The following is a 20179-nucleotide window of genomic DNA, read 5'->3' as shown; positions in this document are numbered from 1 at the left end:
TTACCCCAATTGTCCATTTATTGTCCCATTGTACCATTTAGCACATTAAAAGTAGTCCATAACCTGGCATAGTATTTTTTTTTAAGCACACATTGAAGAAGAACATGTTCATTGCTTATTTATTGAAAGTAACAGAATATCTGTGCTACATAACGAGATAACATGGTATGAAATGATAAAAATTGAAATGCATTAATGCTTTGCCTAGCCATAGTTTTTTTATGCTAAAGATTTCTTTAAATCTCTATAAATTCCATTGGACAAATACTGTTACCAGTTGTTGGCATTAATATGTGAAAAAGCAAACAGAGCCATGGAAAGAAATGTAGCAGTTTTGGACATACTGTAGTTGGGTCAGAAAGTTAAATAGTCTTGTGGAACATTTGTCACAGATTACTGTTTAATATTTCTATAATGGCAACAACCCAAGTCACTTTATGCTGTCTGTACAGAAAGTGCTACACTTCTGGGGCTTTGGGAGAGGTCAGTATTTGGGTGGTCTAATGCAATTTAACGTCCCATAGTTGGCATGGTGACTGCTGGAGATTTTACGGTAGCATCTTCTGCCTTCCACTGCGAAGTAACGGTTTTGATCTGTGTGTAGAACTGGACGCCCTACAATGGCAAAACATACAAAATGCTCAGAAATCAGTTAAAAACACTTAGTATTGTTAATCGTGTATTCGTATCTAAAATATGCAAAGGGATAAAGGAATAACTTTGGGCGATTGCTTAGAAATCCTGCAGTATACCTTTTATATTATACGACACTGGAAGAGGTATTATTTAAACTGTCTTGAGTGCATGTTGTGTTAAATGTATACTAGTTTAATAGATATTTACACATTTAATTTTGCTGCTAGCATCTATTAATAATACTCTAACTGGTATTAGCAGCAGAGATGGACTTACCTGTTTGCCATAGAAGTTGGTATCACCCCTGAAAGAGGCTCTAGAGCCAGTGAAGGAGAACATGGGTAGAGGAACAGGAATTGGTACATTCACTCCAATCTGGAAAAGGAAATCCATGCATGAAGAACAGCAGTGAAAATCAGACGTCATGCTTTCCCGTCAGATGCCCTGTCTCCCTCAGCCTAGACACTCACACCCCAATGCCAGTTAAGAGATCAAGACAAATTGGTTTTGAGCAGCTTCTCTCTTTCTCGCTTGGGAATTGGAACAAAGATTAACACCTAACAGCAGCACAATAAGCATGTTCACACAACCAACCTACCTTAGATCAGAGCATCTGTCAAAGTCAATAAAATCCCAACAGCACCAAGATGTATGACAACTTTTTCGGTTGTTTTTCCTTTTCCCACTTGTTTGCTAGAAAACCGAGGTAGTTAGTACTTGGAGCTAAACCTCAATTTACTTAAAGTGGAAACTTTTTTTTAACGACATAAAACTATATATTGCTACTGAGCCTTGACTGCTGTGTATGGAAAGTGCTGAACAACCAGCTCATTCAGTGACACGACAACACAAAGCCAAAAGCCACAATCATTTTTTTTTTTGTGTACCTGCTGAGAAAAGCAAAGTATGCATAGGGTAACTAAACAAAACATTTTTGTTAGGGTGGGTGAATATTGAAAGTTGGCACTCCTTATTGAAATGTCAAAAATGGCAGTGTGAGCAGTCTAGTTTGGGAAGCGATGGAGCCAGAGTGAGGGAAAGAGGGAAAAGAATGAGTACAGTAAAGATGTCTTGTGCAGTGAGGTTCTGGAGGCCAACTCATCTCATTGCCATGTTAGCGGTGTGAATCGCAAACATACAACACGTCTGCGAGCCACAAACAAACAGGGAGACGGTGTGTCATTAATACCCAGCCACCAGATCAACAGGTTGCATGGAATCCCTTGTTAACGCAGTTTCAGAATCTCCACCTACAGAGGATTTCTGAGGAGCACTGTGTTTTGCTTATACAGCACATATTTGCTATGAGCTATTTGGAGTCTGCATGTTGTGAAGTGGCTGTAAGGTTTTGTTTTTTTACCCCTCTGGGTAAACAAGGTAATCCCTTGCTTTGGAAAAATCTGTATTTTGTTAAGAATGTTTGTGTGTCAGGTATGGCAGCTGAGGACAGAACGTGGACAACTTGACACCGACTGCCTTTCTGTGGGTTAGAGGAGAGGCGCCAAAGTGCTTTTACATGTTACATTTACATCATGTTCTAATATTGACTCATTGTGAATGACTGAAGCGCTTCACCCTAAATGGCTTTCATAGGAAGTGTGGATCACTCGAGAATAACATTTCAACGAATTTTTATTAACCATTATTTCTGGTAAAACTACACGTTATTTCACAAGACGTCTCCTACTCTTTACACATAATCTTTGTTATTGCTCAGGTTTTCTAGAAGATACAGAGCAAAATTTAAAAAGACATCCCTTATAACAAATTATCAACTGGAGTGCAAAAATTCCTCTCACCTGGCCAACATCCACCTCATGGCTGTACTTGCGGGCTACAGCACCATTGGTGGTAAAAATGGCGGTTCCGTTGCCATATGGGTTTTTATTGACGATGTTTATGGCTTCATCTAAAGTGTCAACTTCTAAGACCACCAAAACAGGGCCAAAGATCTCTTCCTTATAGCACTGCATATCAGGCTGGAGGGCAAAAAGGGGAAACAAGTGATTGGATTCCAGTTAAACAGGTAGCTGCTGATTTTCACAGTCATCCATACTGTGAAATCCATAAATGACTCACTGTGACATTACTGATGATGGTGGGCCCCACAAAGTTGCCATTCTCAAAGCCCTTAACAGTCACATTCCTGCCATCCAGCAGCAGTGAAGCGCCCTCATCCACCCCACTCTGGATAAGTCTGTTCACACGGTCCTTGGCCTGAGGGGTGATCAGGGGGCCAATATCAGCACCTGGCTGGTCACCTAGGACCAAAAAAAATTAATCAATGAATAGACAGTTAGAAAGACAGACATATACATAGTCACAGAATAACCTTAAGAGATGGACAGGTCATGTGATTAATTAATCATGAACAATCCATGATATAAGGATTTGATGCTGATTTGCTTTCTTTTGCGATGTTAAGGCATAAAGATTAAACTCGTCTCTCTTACTGTCCCACACAGTTGGTTCAATACACCAAGGCGCTCATTCCCAAAGCTGTTTTTGAGTTTTAGCTCGGTTACCACATTGCAGTACAATGTTTTTGGCTACACCAAATTTCATTTTTACATACATTTGATCTTTTAATCTGGCCTGCTTGTGTTACTTTCATGTGTCCATACCACAAAGAGTGTTTCAAGTTTGTGGCATAAGCAAGAAACATGTGCTTCTCTGCTTTGGCTGTACTGAACGTGCAGCTGGGAGAGGTGTGGTCATGAAGGCTTGGGTGGTCTACTAGAATGCACCAAGAGGGATAAAATGCCATAGCATGATGAGATGATGACAGAGAAGAGACCAACGGAGGACTGAGAGCAGATAAAGGAAACACTAGTTATAGAGAAGAGCAAAAATACTGAAAATCATTGTCAGTCATCTGTCCTTTAAATCCTCATTCTGTCTTTTCTGTTTACTGTAGCAGTTATGAATGAGGACAGGAAAAATTAAGAGTGTCATACTGTTAGACAGACAGAGAAAATGAGGCTTGAAACAATACCAAAAATACTTTAAGTACCTTCAACAGGGCTGATTGAGAGCAAACTTAGAATAACCTGTAGAACAACTACCTGTATCTATTCTTTGGTTAGACAAATAATGTTTGAGTGAATAAACAATAACAACAAAAAAAGAAATAGTATGCATCCATTTTAAGTCTGTTTATACCACATTTATTAAATTTTAAAAAATTAAGCATTACAGCTTTTTGTCTAGGGGGCACGGTGGCTTAGTGGTTAGCACGTTCGCCTCACACCTCCAGGGTTGGGGGTTCGATTCCCGCCTCCGCCTTGTGTGTGTGTGTGGAGTTTGCATGTTCTCCCCGTGCCTCGGGGGTTTCCTCCGGGTACTCCAGTTTCCTCCCCCGGTCCAAAGACATGCATGGTAGGTTGATTGGCATCTCTGGAAATTTGTCCGTAGTGTGTGATTGCGTGAGTGAATGAGAGCGTGTGTGTGCCCTGCGATGGGTTGGCACTCCGTCCAGGGTGTATCCTGCCTTGATGCCCGATGACGCCTGAGATAGGCACAGGCTCCCCGTGACCCGAGGTAGTTCGGATAAGCGGTAGAAAATGAGTGAGTGAGAGAGCTTTTTGTCTACAGCATGTGCGTACCTGCATTAACACGCAGGTTCCTGGCACGCTCTACCAGTTCAGGCAGCCAGCTTTGAGCTTCTCCCACCAGGATGGCAGTGGAAAGTGCCATACATCTCTGACCAGCTGCTCCAAATGCAGCCCCCACCAGCTGGTTCAGTGTGTTCTCTTTATTAGCATCTGGCATTACCACACCATGGTTCTTTGCTCCCTGGTCATAAGCAAAAGACATAAAGGAAATCAGCTTTGCAATTACTCTCAGAGCAGAATCGAAGAAAATGTAAATGGCATACAGACTGACAGAGACGTGAATAAACACTTCAGCCTCATTCATCTTTCAGACTACATGTACAATTATGGTTAAACAAACATTTTTTTTATTTACTGGAAGTTTAAACCAAAAAGATTTTTTTTATTCAGCCATTCTGTGGATAGCAAGCTGACTTGCTCCCCCTGTGTTTTGTAACAGAGATTAACTGATTTAAGTGATTTCTGTGTCTGAGTTTAGTAGTGAGTGAGTATGTACAGTACATACACATGTATTTCATATATAGCTGATGTAATTTCTATATTCTTTACATGGCAGTCCAAATAAGTAAGAAAAATTAAACTAAACAAAACTTTTAACTCCAACATTTAAACAAAGGTTATTTACAAATGCATTGCTTTCCATAACTTTCAGCTAAAACTGACTAAGACTCCGGTCCTTTTTGCAGTATTGAAATTAAAATGATTAAAATGTACATTAAGCTTCACTCCATTTATTTTTTAATCATGACCAACAAAGATAATAGCAAGTGTAAAATAGTGAATTAGGCTTGGCTGGGGTATTTGAAGTCTAAGTACACAACCTTGAATATCCATTTCATATCTAATGCTGCCACCCACTGGCTAGAAAATATAAGACTGGCATGAAACAAATGGCTTCTTAAACATCAGGAATATGTGCCAGTGCTCCACATGAATGCAGAGATGCCAACTTCGCTAAGAAGAAAAATTTGGCAGGCACAGAAAAAATCCAGAACATTCAGCTGTTTTTTCTTTCACAGATGTACACCAAGCAACAGTAAGAGACAAACGTTTAGTGTGAGTTACTCAGTAACTTCATTTTTACTGGATAAAGTGACTAAAGTTCACTGATGTACAGTACATCTGGCAGTTGCCTCAACAGTTTGGATTTTCTGTCTGGTGAATTTTACCCATATTTCTTCCAAACAGCTTTAGCTGAAAAAGTAGAAAGTTTTGGGGATTTTTTGGGCTCTTATTTCACTATAGCAAGGAATCGAAGATCACAAACGCTATGGCTAAACTACAGATGTTAAGAACAGATTGAAGACTAATAGGCTAAATTCAGGTAATTGGTCATTCAGTTCAATTCTTGCCAGATCAACCAAAGCTGGAGAGCAACTGGGTCTCTGCTTCTTTTCAGAACCTTATTAAAATGTTACTAACTGTACATTCCTCTGTGGAAGTAAAGGTTTGTGGGTTACGTGGGACTGACCATGTTGGACTGTACTCGCTTTCCGTTTTTAGAGCCTCTCTCGTAGATGTACTCTCCAGCCTGGTTGGAGCCAACAAAGCTGATGGCTTTTATCGCAGGGTGATCACAGATGAAGTTCACAGCTGCAAAAACAGACGAAAGCAAACCTAAGGTCAAAAAAGTTCTCTCACACAGACACCAGACACCTTTTCATACCGTCACAGATTTTCAGTAACTAGGCATTCATCATTTTAAGAACATTTGGAAGTAGGACAACTGGATAAAACTACTGTTTTTATACAACTTCTGAATTCAAAAGGTCGCAATTATATAGTATATAGTTTTCAGGTCAAAACCATCACAATGAAAACAAGTCATCACTCCTGTGAATTTCATACCATTATGCTGGCCGTGGATGATGTTGAGTGTGCCATCTGGAGCACCAGCGTCCTGCAGCAGCTTGGCCAGCATCATTGTGCATCCGGGCACACGCTCTGAGGGCTTCATCAGGTACGTGTTCCCACATACCATGCCCATAGGGAACATCCAGAGTGGGATCATGGCCGGAAAATTGAAGGGTGCAATGCCAGCACAGACACCAAGCGGTAGTCGGTATGTGTAGGTATCCATGTCTTTGGTGATAGAAGGCAGAGTCTCCCCTAGCATAAGGGAAGTGATGCTACATGCATGTTCTACCACCTCTGAAAAACAGGATATGGAGGAGAAATTACTAAACAATTACTGAAAGGTACACATTTTCATTTTCAGAAAGCCCTTCAATATTTTACCTTTTGAAGCCCAGGTTCACCTTATAATACACAACAGCATGAATACATACAGGTGCATCTCAATAAATTAGAATATCATGGAAAAGTTCATTTATTTCAGTAATTCAACTCAAATAGTGAAACTGTGTGCACTGAATTTATATAAAACTTATAGAAGTTTAAGTCTGTGGTACTTTTAATTTTGATGATTTTGGCTACCATTTAAACAAAAAAAAATTTTTTTAGTAAATTATTGGCCTTTTGGGAAGATGTTTATTTACTGTATATGTACTCAATAATTGGTTGGGGCTCCTTTTGCTTTAATTACTGCCTCAATTTAGCATGGCATCAAGGTGATCAGTCTGTGGCACTGCTGAGGTGGTATGGATGCCCAGGTTTCTTTGACAGTGGCCTTCAGCTCATCTGAATTTTTTCTCGTTTCTCATTTTCCTCTTGACAATACTCTATAGATTCTCTATGAGGTTCAGGTCTGGTGAGTTTGCTGGCCAGTCAAGCACACCAACACCATGGTCATTTAACCAACTTTTGGTGCTTTTGGCAGTGTGAGCAGGTGCCAAATCCTGCTGGAAAATGAAATCAGCATATTTAAAAACATGGTCAGCAGAAGAAAGCATGAAGTGCTCTAAAATATCTTGGTAAACTCGTGCAGTGACTTTGGTTTTAAAAAACACAGTGGACCAACACCAGCAGACGACATTGCACCCAAATCACCACAGACTGTGGAAACTTAACACTGGACTTCAAGCAACTTGGGCTATGAGCTTCTCCACCCTTCCTACAGACTTTAGGACCTGGGTTTACAATTGAAATGCAAAACTTGCTCTCATCTGAAAAGAGGACCTTGGACCACTGGGCAACAGTACAGTTCTTCTTCTCCTTGGCCCAGCTAAGACTCTGACATTGTCGGTGGTTCAGGAGTGGCTTAACAAGAGGAATACAACAACTTTAGCCAAATTCCTTGGCACGTATGTGTGTGGTGGCTCTTGATGCCTTGACCCCAGCCTCAGTCCGTTCCTTGTGAAGTTCACCAAAATTATTGAACTGATTTTTCTTGACAAGCCTCTCAAGGCTGCAGTTCTCGTGAATGGTTCTCTTGAATGGCATCTTTTTCTTCTACACTTTTTAACTTCCACTCAAACTTCTGTTTACATGCTTGGATACAGCACTCTGTGAACAGCTAGCTTCTTTGGCATTGAATGTCTGTGGCTTACCCTCCTTGTGAAGAGTGTCAATGATTGTCTTCTGGACAACTGTCAGTTCAGGAGCTGTCTTCCCATTATTGTGTAGCCTAGAGAACCAAATTGAGAGACCATTTTGATGGCTCAGGAAACCTTTGCAGGTGTTGAGTTGATTAGCTGATTGGCATGTCACCATATTCAGTTTTTTGTGAATTGTTGGGTTTTTGTTAAATGTGAGCCAAAATCATCACAATTAAAAGTACCAAAGACTTAAACTACTTCAGTCTGTGTGTAATGAATTTATATAACACATAAGTTTCACTATTTGAGTTGAATTACTGAAATAAATGTACTTTTCCATGATATTCTAATTTATTGAGATGCATCTGTATACACAAGTATAGGTCTTCTTCACAGTAAATCTGCATCCTGGTTTCCATAACCGGTCTTTTGAAAGATGATCCTTGAGACTTACGCAATCCTCTGAACACATCGCCCTCAGCATCTGCCAGTGTTTTCCCCTGCTCCACAGTGATCAGCTTAGCCAGCTCTTTCTGCAACATAACACATAGTAGTGTAAATGATTCCTATTTAAGATAAAACCCATCAATTAGCATCCATTAGGTAATTCTGGAATTATTTTCTGGAATTAAGTTCTAATCAGATGTATTGTCGAGGTCTGCGGCACATGTATGGGACTTACAATGTTGTCTTTAATTAGCTGCTGGTAGCGGAGGAAAACCTGCTGACGGGTCAAAATGGAAGTCTCAGACCAAGAGTGATAGGCCCGTGAGCATGAATCCACAGCAGCCAACATCTCCTCCTGCGTGGCTTTAGGGACCCGGCCAATCACCTCGTTGGTGGCCTGAGAGGAGGTGAGAATTACAGCTTGTAACTTCAGTAGTGAGGTAGAAGAGCTACTCGTCAAAAGTGAGCTTTACTTAACTTAAATATATAGACACAAAGAGAAAACATGCATCTGTAATTATCACTCATACAGACTCTTAACCATACACAGACAGTCCCCAAAAGTACAAAACTGTACATAAAATCACAGAACAAGCATATCTAGGTTCTATTGGCCCACAAAACGTACACACACGTCTTGGCCATACAGTGTATTTTAACCTTAACTGTGATTTATTCAGCACCAGGACCAGAAATGGCAAATATAAATTTGAGTTCTGAACTAATATACTACATTACTACCCTAAAAGATGCTGAAAGCTCAACATGACCATTAGCAAGGATTCAGTGAGAAATACTATAACACTAGTCCAAGCAAATAATCTGCAGTTAAATTCTACATCAAATCTTATCTAGAAAGAGGGAAGTATGTGCGGCTGTGTGTTGATTATATTGTGCAAAGCCTGTGTAAATGGTTAATCAGCCACAGTAGACTTTTAAGCAGAAAACACATATGATTTACACCAACATCTACTTCTAGCAATATCATTTTACATGCGTTACCATTTTAGCAATTATACTTTAAATTATATACCCTGGAAAAGGATTAGCTCACATTGTATAATATCAGATTCAGAATCAGGTTTATTGGCCAAGTGTGTTGACACACACAAGGAATTTGGTTCCAGCTGTTTGTGACTCTTAAAAATACAAACATAAATAACACTTCTATACAAGACTAGATAATACAGACTATACAAGACAATGCAGATGTGATACAATAGACAGTATGAGTGTTAAATATGAATACAGAATATGAAATAATATATATTATGTACATAAAGTGTGAGAAGTGCATGGTAGTGCACAATATTATGATTCCTCGTCTGTATTTGGAACTGTAGAGCTAGAATATTGACAAGTATAAAACAGGCCTTAAAGTATGTACTCACAGGATTGTGAATGTCTAACCATTCTGAGCTCTTGGATTCAACAAACTTCCCATCAATAAACAACTTTGTGGTGGGCTGTAAGAAACAAAGAGAAGAAAACAATGACTATAAATGTCATGTCAAAGCAGATTTCAACAAACTAGATTAGACCCGTTTACTTCTATGGTTTACCTCACCTGGATCACCTAAGAGCTGCTGCTACGATTTATAGGAGTTCAGTATACTAGTATAGGAGATCAGAATAAATGGCAAATTAAAATAGGGATGCAAGGGGCCTTGACCTTTTTAAAGATATATTTAAATAATTCAAAGTCATTTTATTTTGCCTGTTTCTCAGAGGAATAAAAGGAGTGAGTCATTTGGGAGCCAAAGGAGTCGGCTCTTATTACTAAGCTGAGTCAAATAAAATGACTTTTGCATCTAAAATTCCATCGCTAATTCACACATAAAGCATTTTATTCATCCTATAATTAAGCTCTTATACATTACCACTTACTCACCACAGAAGAGGAGTAACATCTGTGTCCCAATTGCAGAAGTGCCTGTATGGATATAATGACATTATTAGGAATGAATCACATGCATGTAATACAGACACCTTAAAACCATGTGCACTTTACATTACGTTTAACTTAATGCAAATTTCTGTAATACATTTTACATTTGTTGTTAAGTCCCAGAGGTGTATCGCTTGAGTTTGAGCTGCTGAAATGTTCACAGTGTCTCTTGCTTGTTTAATAGAGAAAAATCTCCTAGATGTAACCTAGTGCTTTGGAAAAGAATATAAGGTTTTATAGTGAAACTAACAAACACATTGCTATAATTTATGAGCAGGTTCAGTTCACAGTGTGTGACGTCATCACGTAAGCAGGTTACGTCCCAATTCCCTACAGTACTAAATAGTTATGTGTATCACTATGTGGTGTCTATGGTCACTTTACAAAGAGGACAGAAATAGCTGTGTCTTTGCAAGTCTTTCTGTCTGACTCGCCTTTTCTTACCCTCTTCTTTAGGAGAGAACGCACTGTTGTCGCTGCCATGACAGAAGTCAGAGAATTCAGACTGAAGCCTTTCCAGAAAGAGTAATTTAAGCCAACGCGGTCAGCCTATTAAACTTCTCCCTTAACCTGCTTCGGAATGGGACGGAGTAAGAAGAGGTCACGGCCAATGATTGGTTAAAAACCATATACGCCCACAAAATAAGGAAGATTATTGGTTCGATTCCTAAAATCTGAACCAATAGCAATGCGGCTTGTTGCGAGGGTCGTGACAGAGTAATTAAACGAGCGATGATTGGTCGTAGCACACGGGTCCTAGCGTGCAAGTGAATAAAGGGCTGTTTGGGTTCGTTTCAAAATTTTCGTAACTTGATTCCCAAGAGTCGATTCCGCTCAATAGGCACGGAATCGTTTTCCATCGCCTGTGATCGGTGAATCGACTCTTTGAGGAACCGTTTTCTATTTTTAGTTTTGTTATTAGTATTTTTAACCAATAGAATACTGCTCCTGTGAATTGTATTAAGTTGTATTTGTGGGACATTGATAAGATTGAACTGTGTATGCTTGAAGTTTGTTTAAATGGCGTTTTGTGATCTAGTATTCGGATCATACATGGAGAAGATCATGATGTTTAATCAGTGAAGTTATTTTGATTCATTTAAGCTCGATTCAAGTCCAACAAACAACTCTTTCTTCACAAAAACCACCCTGAGCACAAAAATGCCAACATCCTTTGCATGCTTCATGAAGGTAATTTCTGAATGTTCAGTGCAACAGTAGCTTCTTTTTTGTGCATTTGCAAGACATTCCTTGAAACTCTTGGCCACCTGGTAAAAATCTAAACCTGCTTAGTCATGAAGCTGTAGTAAGAGGAGGATTTTTCTTGGGTCTCCTCTCATTGGCTCTTTGGTGGGAGGATTTTAACCCCTGTATACTTTGATCACAGTCTTACATGTTTATATAATACCATGGCATCTCAAGTAAAGGTTTGACTGGTTTCCATGCACACGTTTATATACATATATACATATATAAATATACCATCTTGTGCATTAGCTCCTTTAATCTATTTTCCAGCCAGTGCTTCATGGATATTTCAGAAGTTCTTGTTCATGGAGAGTGCGGATTGGTAAGTGCACTAAATACTGAATACAGTTTTAATCTTCTCCGTCTGTTTAGTCTTTAAAATCTTTACTAATATTTTTCCATCATAACACCCATGTATTGCAATCTCTCTAGCTTTTGCCCTAAAGGGTATTGAATATGATCAAGAACCAGTCAACCTCGTCAAGGATGGAGGCCAACAGGTAAACACAGCTTATTGGGTCTGAATGGTGAAGTTTTTTTTTATTGTCCAGCATATATAAATCAGAAAAAAACATTAAAACATTGCATGTCTGGTTCAGCTTACAGAACAGTATAAAACTGTCAACCCAATGCAGCAAGTGCCTGCAGTCACAATCGATGGCATCACCTTGTCTCAGTCAGTAAGTTATTTCATATTTAATGCCAATAATATAAGTAATAATAATAATCCTTGTTGTTATTTCTAGCAGAATAGCACAATTCTTCACTGAAATGATACATGACAAAATTATTAAAACATTTAAAGATTAATTACACATATATGAAACAAACACAAGTATCCATTGAGGAAGTAAATAACTGAACTTCACATTTAATAACAAAAATTGAAAAGGAAAAAAAAAGTGGTGAGTGAGTAGTGAGAATACACCCTGACTGGGACACCGATCTGTTTTACATACTGGTTTCTCATAAAGAGTCAAACAGCAGCCCAGCACACCGAGAGCAGAAGGAAACAGACAGATTAATGTCACTTGCTCATTTATGTATCAACCATAAATATGTATTTTATGCCTTTGCCTTTAGCTGGCTATCATCCAGTACATTGATGAAACTCGGCCCAGGCCTCCTTTCCTACCTGTTGACCTACAGCAGCGAGCTCAGGTGCGCATGATCTCTGATCTCATCGCCTCTGGGATACAGCCTCTACAGGTGAGTGTATTTAAATATGTAAATAAAATGCTTGTGGGTTTTGAGCAAATACAATTGTTCTAGGGAAACCTTTGCAGCTCAGACTAAAAGGAAAAAAGTTTTATAATTAATACTTTTTTTTTAGCAAGTTCTGTAAATGGCTCATCATTCCACACATTACAATATACAGCACTGAATAATACAAATTATGCTGTAAGTAATATTAAATCATATTTAGTTTATTATTTAGTTTAATATTTATTATAATCGTATAATATTTATTTAGTCAACAGACTAGAAAAGAACAAAATACTGACAGAATGAAAGAAGAGAAAGAAGGAAAGGAATGTTTTTCAGTCAATGAAAATTAAAATTATTTAAAAGGAATTTTATGGAAGAAAAAATTAAACAGAAATCAGATTGACTGGCTTGCGTTTTTCATGCTGCAGTGAGACTTGTCACAGGGCTTAAAAAAACAACACTGCCTAAGCATAGATGCAGCATCCTAGGAGTGTCATTGACGTAATAAATGACTGAACCTCAAATAAACAAATGGGTGCAAATCTCGTGGAGAAGCACACAAAAGAGTTTCCCACATATTTCTTTGACAAAAGCCATCTTTTTTCCAATGTTATCAACTATATCTTCCTTGCTAGGCATTTATGCTCATATGAGAATATATTAGATGAAAATGTGTTTGGGATATATAACATGGACATATTTCATTTTATAACTTCCTGATGTTATAACTTCATGATTTATATTGTGGATAAATTTCAATTTTATTACAAATTTACTCTGGCACTAGATAACTAAAAATGATTAGTGTGTAATAAAGAACAGCAGAAATGATATCATATACCATATGACGACCATACACTCAGTGACAAACTCAACTACGTCTAACTTGTATTTAGACTTATTGGTCAGTTCACCATGTAGCGGTATAATGAAATGTACACTTTGCACATACTAGTGTTTTGTGTCGAACCCTGCAACAGTGTTACCATGTCTAAGAGTTTTTAACAATCTTTTATTTATTTAATAACCACTTTTTAAGAGGGTAGACATAGTTTTTTGCTTTAGCCCAGCTGTCAGCTCCCCTCTACCTTTGTTATCATGTGTGGCACTGGTAAAAGTGAAGACATAGCTACATTCAGTGATTGTGTCCCTGTATTTCTGTAGTTATGCCTGATAACATGGTAGAGTTTAGTGGACTTCTGGATGGCAAAACATGAAAGCATTTGCCCCATTATTGGGAGTTTGCAGGTTTGAATCCTGATGATGCCACAGCCATCTGAGCACAATCCACTATGCAGTTTTGATGGGAGTGATGGCACATTTTACCCTGAAAATCACACTAATGCTAGCCAATCATGGGTGTCTGTGAGCATAATGTACGGTAAAGAGGGTAGAAAGACTTTTCTGTGTTGGAAAAGTCTTGGAAAGTCAGTAGCTGTTATATGATAGGCAAAAGCTAGCTTGGTGTAATTTTATATATATATCTCGCATATTCTAATATTGCTTTTTTCCCCCTAATATTTCACTCTTTGTGGATGATGACTAATTGCACGTATTGCCAAGTCAACATCTTTTATTACTCAGGTCTGTCACTAATTCTGAAAATTATGATATGATTTATAATATCAGTTATTATTTGATATAAAATATAATTGAAATCATTTTCAGAACATCTATGTGATACAAAAGGTTGGTGAAGAAAAGGTGCAGTGGGCTCAACATTTCATCAACAAGGGATTTAAAGGTATGTAGTTTTTTCCCCCCCAAGTGTTTCTCCCTTTTTCTTAGGTTTAATGTACACAAAATATTTGTGGTTGAAGCAATTAAACGTTAAACTCCTCCATTATACGTACTAGTTTTATTTATTTTTTCAGCTCTCGAGTCCATCCTGAAGCAGACATCTGGAACATACTGTGTTGGGAATGAGGTAATGAAACCCTCTCACATTAACTGAGCACTTTTTTAGGAACCTGTACACCTACAAATTCATACAGTTGTCAAATCAGCCAATCAGGTGGCAGCAGTTCAATATTAAAGTCATGCAGATATAGGTTAGAATTGGGGAAAAGATCGGATCATAGTGACTGCGGCATGATCGTTGGTACCAGATGGGCTGGTTTAAATAATTGCTGATCTCCTGGGATTTTTACATTCAACAGTCTCTAGAATTTACACAGAATGGTGCAATAAAGAGAAGATTTCCAGTGAACAGCATTGCTGCAGATGGAAACACCTTGTTGACGAGAAAGGTCAACCCGAAAATGACCAGATTGTTCCTGAATAATCTGCAGGAAATTGTGTGAGCCAGTCACGTCAACACGGACGAGTATCTCAAAATAATATTTACAACATCTTGTGGAATCCATGCCACGAAGAATTGAGGCTATTTTGAGAGCAAAAGAAGTGTTATTACCCTCCCCAGTGTTATTACAGTGTTCCTAATAAAGTGATCAGTAATTATATGTCTGAATGAAGCCTTTTTAAAAATCTTTATGCATGTTAAAGCAGCAAAATAATTGAACACGACTGCACAGCTGGCTTTGGCACCTTACAGCTCTGTGATACTGTCCGTGAGAAAGTTTGCCTGTTCTCACAATGTCTCTTTATGGGCTTTCTCCAGGTTCTCTGGGTGACATAAACATGTCTGTATACGGTGCCGTAATGGACTGGCGCCCCATCCTAGGAGAGGCTTCAGATCAACCTTGATTGATAAAGAGGTTTTAGGCTTGATTGATAGAGGTTTTAGGCATCTGTGTGTTATTGCATCTTTGGTTTATGCACAAACGAGCTAACAAACAGTCTAAATGTGATCCTGGATGTCACTTTTGCAACCGGAGTATATTGCTGATGTCTTTCAACATAGATTCCAGAGTAAAGCAAACCAAAAAACTGGTAATGGTTGTTGCTATCAGCTTCAGCAATATACTGGATATACAGTTATATACTTATTTGTACTCTGGACCCAAAGCAAACTAATGCATCTGCATAACATGGTCACATGATCATTACTCGTTGTCTTTACTGATAACTCTAGATGGCAGCAGCAGGATGCATTTTGAAACGTACAAATGAATCTTACATGTGAGGATAAAACCAAAAACATCAAAACTCCTTTGCTTTCACTGTATATTAGAGCAAGTCAGTGACCACGAACACAATGTAAACTGTAGAGAGTACAAAATCGTAATATTCATGACCGGTCCCAATAGTGAGACAACTTAAACATCAGAGAGTATGTTCTATTTTATTTAGTAAATGCCTGGAGATAAATATAGCTGGCAAAACTGGTTTTGCAGAAGGATGTTGTAATTTATTGCTCTCAGATTGGTACAATTATCAGGCAGCATGTTATTACAAACTATTTTGGTTAATTCGTATCCTGCCATTCCCCATAAAAAAGCAAGCATTCAAACAATGACTTAATGGGACAGTTCAGTTCATTAATAAGGGACTGTAGTGGGTGTGCATCCAATTCTGCATTGTGCATTAATGCCATTCATTAATCCTTAGTAACTGCTTTATTCTGGTTAGTGTCACTGGCACTTGGATTATTAGTTGGTTATATTTTCTGTAATCAGTTTGTTAGAAAATACTGTGAACAAAAACTTTGCCCTGTGCACACCTCTAGTACAGAGATTAGTTATTCATAGGAATAACTTCATATGCCATTTTTGTTTAAAATCCAAATAACTGGAGAATAGGACAAAAAGTTAAACATACAGACTACACTGTATATATGCTGCATGTAAGAGTAAGTTAATAAAGATTCCTGATATGTTACACTGATTAAGAAATTACAGAATAAAGCAGTGAAAATGTCCATTTCTCTATGCTTTAAATTGACCTCTTGTGCAATTTCTCTGCTTCAGATATCCATGGCAGACATTTGTCTTGTACCCCAGGTCTATAATGCTGAAAGGTATAGGACTCAACTGAAATTAGAAATGTTTAAAATGTCATCTTGCAGCTTACATGCTTTTTATAAAACATGCAGGGTAATGTTAAAGCATTGTTTTTTTTTGTTTGTTTGTTTTTTTTTGCAAAAGGTTTAAAGTGGATCTTGACCAGTATCCAACAATCAAGCGGATAAACCAGACCCTAATGGAGCTTGAGGCCTTCAAAATCAGTCATCCATCCTGTCAGCCTGATACACCTGATGACCTGAGGGCATAAACATCATTTTACTCCACAGCACCAAAATATCATTAAAACTTTAACCAAAACAAATAAAATACAGACAAAAGCAAACCGGATTCTTGATTGAAGTATGTTCCTTCAGTAAATGAGGTTTCATTTATTGTTTCAGAGAAAGTATGTCCAAATTATATGTGCAGTTTACAAGAAATAGAAATTACACAAACATATCAGTGATTGACATAAGGTTTCAAACGAAGTGAAACAAGTAAGAAAAAAAGGATAAAATGTGCCTTCAAATACGTGGAAAATTATTTATTGGACAAAAGTGACAACTGGGTGTTGCGTTAATCCCTGAAACTATAAAACAGAATGCTATTGAAAATAGAAATCTCAATTTGTATTAGATAAAATTAAACAGTAGCTGCCAAGCAGCTGTTCAAATCTGTAAAATTGGCTTTAAAATAAATAAAAAGAATAAAAGTGCAATCATGATGAGAAGTTCCATTTTCTCTCATAACTGAAGGAAAAAAGAAAAGTTTTAATTGTAGAATAAAATCTGCATCACTTAACAGTCGGGTTTCTCAGCCATGCACTATGATCTTTTGAGTTGCTTTTATATCTAGTCGCTGTCCTTCAGCAGGGATTTCAATGACGCATTTGACCATATCATCATAAAACATGCCAGTGCAATCAGAGCCCCCAAACACTAAGATGGTATACTGGGTGGAGAGGCAGGTGTGATGGCCATCTCCCTGGTTCCCTTCAGTGTGTGAAGGCACAGCGCTGGTCAGACTGATTAGACTGTGTCCAGCACGAGGCTTTGAGGAAAACAATGGACATACCACTGATGTCCAGCAGCTGGTCTCTGTAACAAAATAAAGCAAAACAGTTGCAATTTTAATAGACATATTTAATGGCAACAACCAACTTTAGCAAACCCAATTAATTTTATTAGAAAGAAATGAAACAATTACCTATATTAAAGAGATGGAGATCTTGTAGTGCTCCTACAGCACTGCAGCCTCCGCTGATCAGCACCCTGTTGTCAGACACGGGCAGAGCAGCATGAAACCTGACCATATGAAAGGAGGAAAGACAATATATGATCAGAGTCACAGAAATATGGAAAAGACCATTTCATTATTTAATTCAAAGAAACATACGGTATAAGTGATTTGAGATCAGAGAACACTTACCCACGGGCAATGGGTGGCATGTTTTCATATTTCACTGCAGTGTATTCCATAAAGCCTTTAGTGATAATTCAAGCAGTTAGTGACATCTTGTCAACGATCACATTTTCTGTGTGTTTTCAAATAATGATATTTCCTTTACCAAGATCTAAAATGTAGAGGTCGTTGAGGTAGGCAGCAGATTTTTGACCTCCAAATATCACTAGTTTGTCAGGAAGTAGGGTGCTGGAGTGCCTGTTTATAAATATCAGTAAGTTCTAAGAGACATGAAATACACAATTACACATACTAAATATGTATTTCTGCCAAAAAGCTAGGAACATTTAATAATAATTATAACATAATGTGAAAAGCAGACTGACCCAAACCTGGGAAGAGGGCGGTCCCCTTCTACAATTGGTTGGTACCACAGCTCATGTTCAGGGTTGAAGATGTAAAGAGCGTTACTGCAAGCTTTGCCTCCAGGACCTCGACTCGGCTGCAACCCTCCAAATACATACAGCTCACTCTTATAAATGCTGCAGCTGTGGTATGCTAATGATGGGATATTTCCTTTTGCCTGGTAGAAATTAATATTTAAAGTTGATTAATATTGATAAACTATAGACAAGCATGCTTCTAAAATAATGCAGAGGTTACTGAGCTACTGAAAACTGCATTTAGCTGAATATGTTAAACTCACTTTAATAAGTTTCCACTTCCAGGTCAGTGTGTCCAGCATATAAATATCACCATAGCGTTGACCATCTCTAAAACCACCATACACATAGACAACCTTATTCTCAGGGTCAAAGGCTGCAGAGTGGCCTTGAGAGCTGGGAGGGAGAGGCCCAACTGTAGCAGAATTCATGGGGAACCAAAAATCACCATCTGTAGAGGTAGAAAGGACGTTAGCATCAAATTTTTTCCTATGCACATTTACTGTGTCTATACCTGAACAGCACTGAATCAGCTCATGCAACATTTAAGCAGTTGTAGAGACCTTTAGTAGCCGTACATAAAAATCAGAATAAATGGCTCGGTAATAGAGCGAGAGCCACTGCTATTTAAAATGCAAGCTTAGTCCATCACCGTCACTGCCCAAAACATCACTATACTGAACTAGACACCTGTGAGAAAAGAACACACCAATCTCCAGCTTCCAGATAGAGTCTGTTGAGCAGTTTTGTTCTGCTGTCTCTCCACCGATCAGAACAGCAGTGTCAGGATCACATAAACACATGGTATGGTTCCAGCGCTTTGATGGATGCTCTGAAAAGCATAGGTAATTGTTTAATTAATAATATTTTTTGTGGTGAGTGAGTGTGTGTGTGTGGTGCGTTAGCCCACATACAACACCTTCAAATTCACGTTCATGATAAACATCCAAACATAATCTCTGGTTTTGATCAGCAGTTTCTGAAATACAACAACCAAGCCCTGATCTTCTAGGACCTTCATGCACAACAGTCTGTACAATTTAAAAATAACTGTACAAAAGGCAAAAACATTCGGTGTGCCGCAGTTCTGCAGGTGGCCTAGCGGAGAAGAGTCAGAGGAGAATGACCAGACTGGTTTCAGTTGACAGGAAAGACTACAAGAACCACTTATTTCATTTACAGTAAACTGGAAAGCAATACAGGCTTCACACGTCAAACCTTGAGGTTCATGGGTTATGAGAGCAGAACAGGAGATGGCATTGGGTTCCAATTTACACAAATAAGAATCAGATGCTAGCGAGTTAAGTGTTTATTCTGTAATGGTGAAGGGAATGTTTTCTTGGCACACATGCCACAGCCGGTGTGCCATCATCAGAGTACTGTAACTGAGAATATTCAACCTTTTATGAACACAGTTTAGCCATCTTTTAATCCGTACTTCCAGCATGACAATGTGCCATGTGAAAGTTGTTTATAACTAAACAAACACAAGTTCACTGTGCTTCAGTAGCCTTTCCAGTCACCTGAATCTAGTAAAGCACCCTTGGGATGCTGCAGAATGGGAGATAGGGAACATGAATGTGCAACTGACAGTTCTGCGGTAATTAGCTTATGCAATCATGTCAACATGGACCATGATCTCAAAGGAGTATATCTGCTTGTGAAATCCAGGAAGATCTGAATGCTCAGATGTCACCCTATTAATATGATGTTCCTAAAAACATAACCAGTGAGTGTGTACTGAGCACTGTCAGTAACATTCGCTAAATTTCATAAAAACACAGATATTTACAAAAATGGATACCTCAAAAAAGTAGGCTAATGCAAAAGGAGACCATAAAATGCACAGAAGTATTTTCACACATGTGGTGTAGAAGCGTTTACCTGCCCG

General features: G+C 38.4%; 3 protein-coding genes across 5 annotated transcripts in view; 1 reads left to right on the top strand and 2 right to left on the bottom strand.

Annotated features, from left to right (window-relative positions):
* Nucleotides 1–10680, bottom strand: aldh6a1 (aldehyde dehydrogenase 6 family, member A1). Its single transcript, XM_060879837.1, has 12 exons — nt 10527–10680; nt 10026–10067; nt 9526–9600; nt 8370–8531; nt 8142–8220; nt 6099–6401; nt 5722–5843; nt 4242–4431; nt 2716–2897; nt 2436–2615; nt 913–1011; nt 1–615 (listed from the first exon to the last, which is right to left on the bottom strand). Exons 1-12 carry the CDS (start codon nt 10563–10565, stop codon nt 511–513), a joined length of 1578 nt encoding a protein of 525 aa, XP_060735820.1. The 5' UTR covers nt 10566–10680; the 3' UTR covers nt 1–510.
* Nucleotides 10681–10964: 284 nt separating this feature from the next.
* On the top strand, nt 10965–16787 carry gstz1 (glutathione S-transferase zeta 1). Of its 2 annotated transcripts, none has more exons than XM_060879839.1 (9): nt 10965–11273; nt 11601–11652; nt 11763–11830; nt 11930–12010; nt 12414–12539; nt 14208–14283; nt 14414–14466; nt 16409–16458; nt 16586–16787. In XM_060879839.1, the coding sequence occupies exons 1-9, from the start codon at nt 11244–11246 to the stop codon at nt 16710–16712; spliced, it is 663 nt and encodes a 220-aa protein (XP_060735822.1). In that variant the 5' UTR covers nt 10965–11243; the 3' UTR covers nt 16713–16787. The 2 variants fall into 2 exon arrangements, with proteins under 2 accessions (XP_060735822.1, XP_060735823.1); XM_060879840.1 differs by lacking the exon at nt 10965–11273 and adding an exon at nt 11411–11509.
* A 186-nt stretch (nt 16788–16973) lies between these two features.
* The window catches only part of zgc:163014 (uncharacterized protein LOC100038766 homolog), a 5902-nt gene continuing 2696 nt past the window's right edge, over nt 16974–20179 (bottom strand). The window contains exons 6-13 of one of the 2 annotated variants that reach the window (XM_060879835.1): nt 20173–20179; nt 18998–19120; nt 18552–18739; nt 18232–18428; nt 18012–18103; nt 17873–17927; nt 17651–17748; nt 16974–17541 (exon numbers count right to left, since the gene is read on the bottom strand). The exon at nt 20173–20179 is cut by the window's right edge and continues 171 nt beyond it. In XM_060879835.1, coding sequence (XP_060735818.1) covers nt 17258–17541; nt 17651–17748; nt 17873–17927; nt 18012–18103; nt 18232–18428; nt 18552–18739; nt 18998–19120; nt 20173–20179 — 1044 coding nt within the window. In that variant the 3' untranslated portion in view covers nt 16974–17257. The remainder of the gene's footprint in view (nt 17542–17650; nt 17749–17872; nt 17928–18011; nt 18104–18231; nt 18429–18551; nt 18740–18997; nt 19121–20172) is intronic. The other variant, XM_060879836.1, reaches the window with a different exon arrangement.

Source organism: Tachysurus vachellii, chromosome 10 (assembly GCF_030014155.1).
Source record: "Tachysurus vachellii isolate PV-2020 chromosome 10, HZAU_Pvac_v1, whole genome shotgun sequence".
Taxonomy (NCBI): Eukaryota; Metazoa; Chordata; class Actinopteri; order Siluriformes; family Bagridae; genus Tachysurus; species Tachysurus vachellii.
The sequence above is the reverse complement of the archived record's forward strand: the minus strand, read 5'-3'. Positions and strand labels throughout refer to the sequence as shown.

What these genes read in the sequence shown, in the direction of transcription:
- gstz1 (XM_060879839.1), top strand. Translation starts at nt 11,244, where the DNA reads ATGCCAACATCCTTTGCATGCTTCATGAAG. An exon ending in GCATCACCTTGTCTCAGTCA is followed by an intron (nt 12,011 to 12,413) that starts GTAAGTTATTTC and finishes CTTTGCCTTTAG; the next exon opens with CTGGCTATCATCCAGTACAT. An exon ending in CATCAACAAGGGATTTAAAG is followed by an intron (nt 14,284 to 14,413) that starts GTATGTAGTTTT and finishes TTATTTTTTCAG; the next exon opens with CTCTCGAGTCCATCCTGAAG.
- aldh6a1 (XM_060879837.1), bottom strand. Translation starts at nt 10,565, where the DNA reads ATGGCAGCGACAACAGTGCGTTCTCTCCTAAAGAAGAGG. An exon ending in GGTTAGACATTCACAATCCT is followed by an intron (nt 8,532 to 9,525) that starts GTGAGTACATAC and finishes ACCTCCTCTCAG; the next exon opens with GCCACCAACGAGGTGATTGG. An exon ending in AGCTAATTAAAGACAACATT is followed by an intron (nt 8,221 to 8,369) that starts GTAAGTCCCATA and finishes GTTATGTTGCAG; the next exon opens with AAAGAGCTGGCTAAGCTGAT.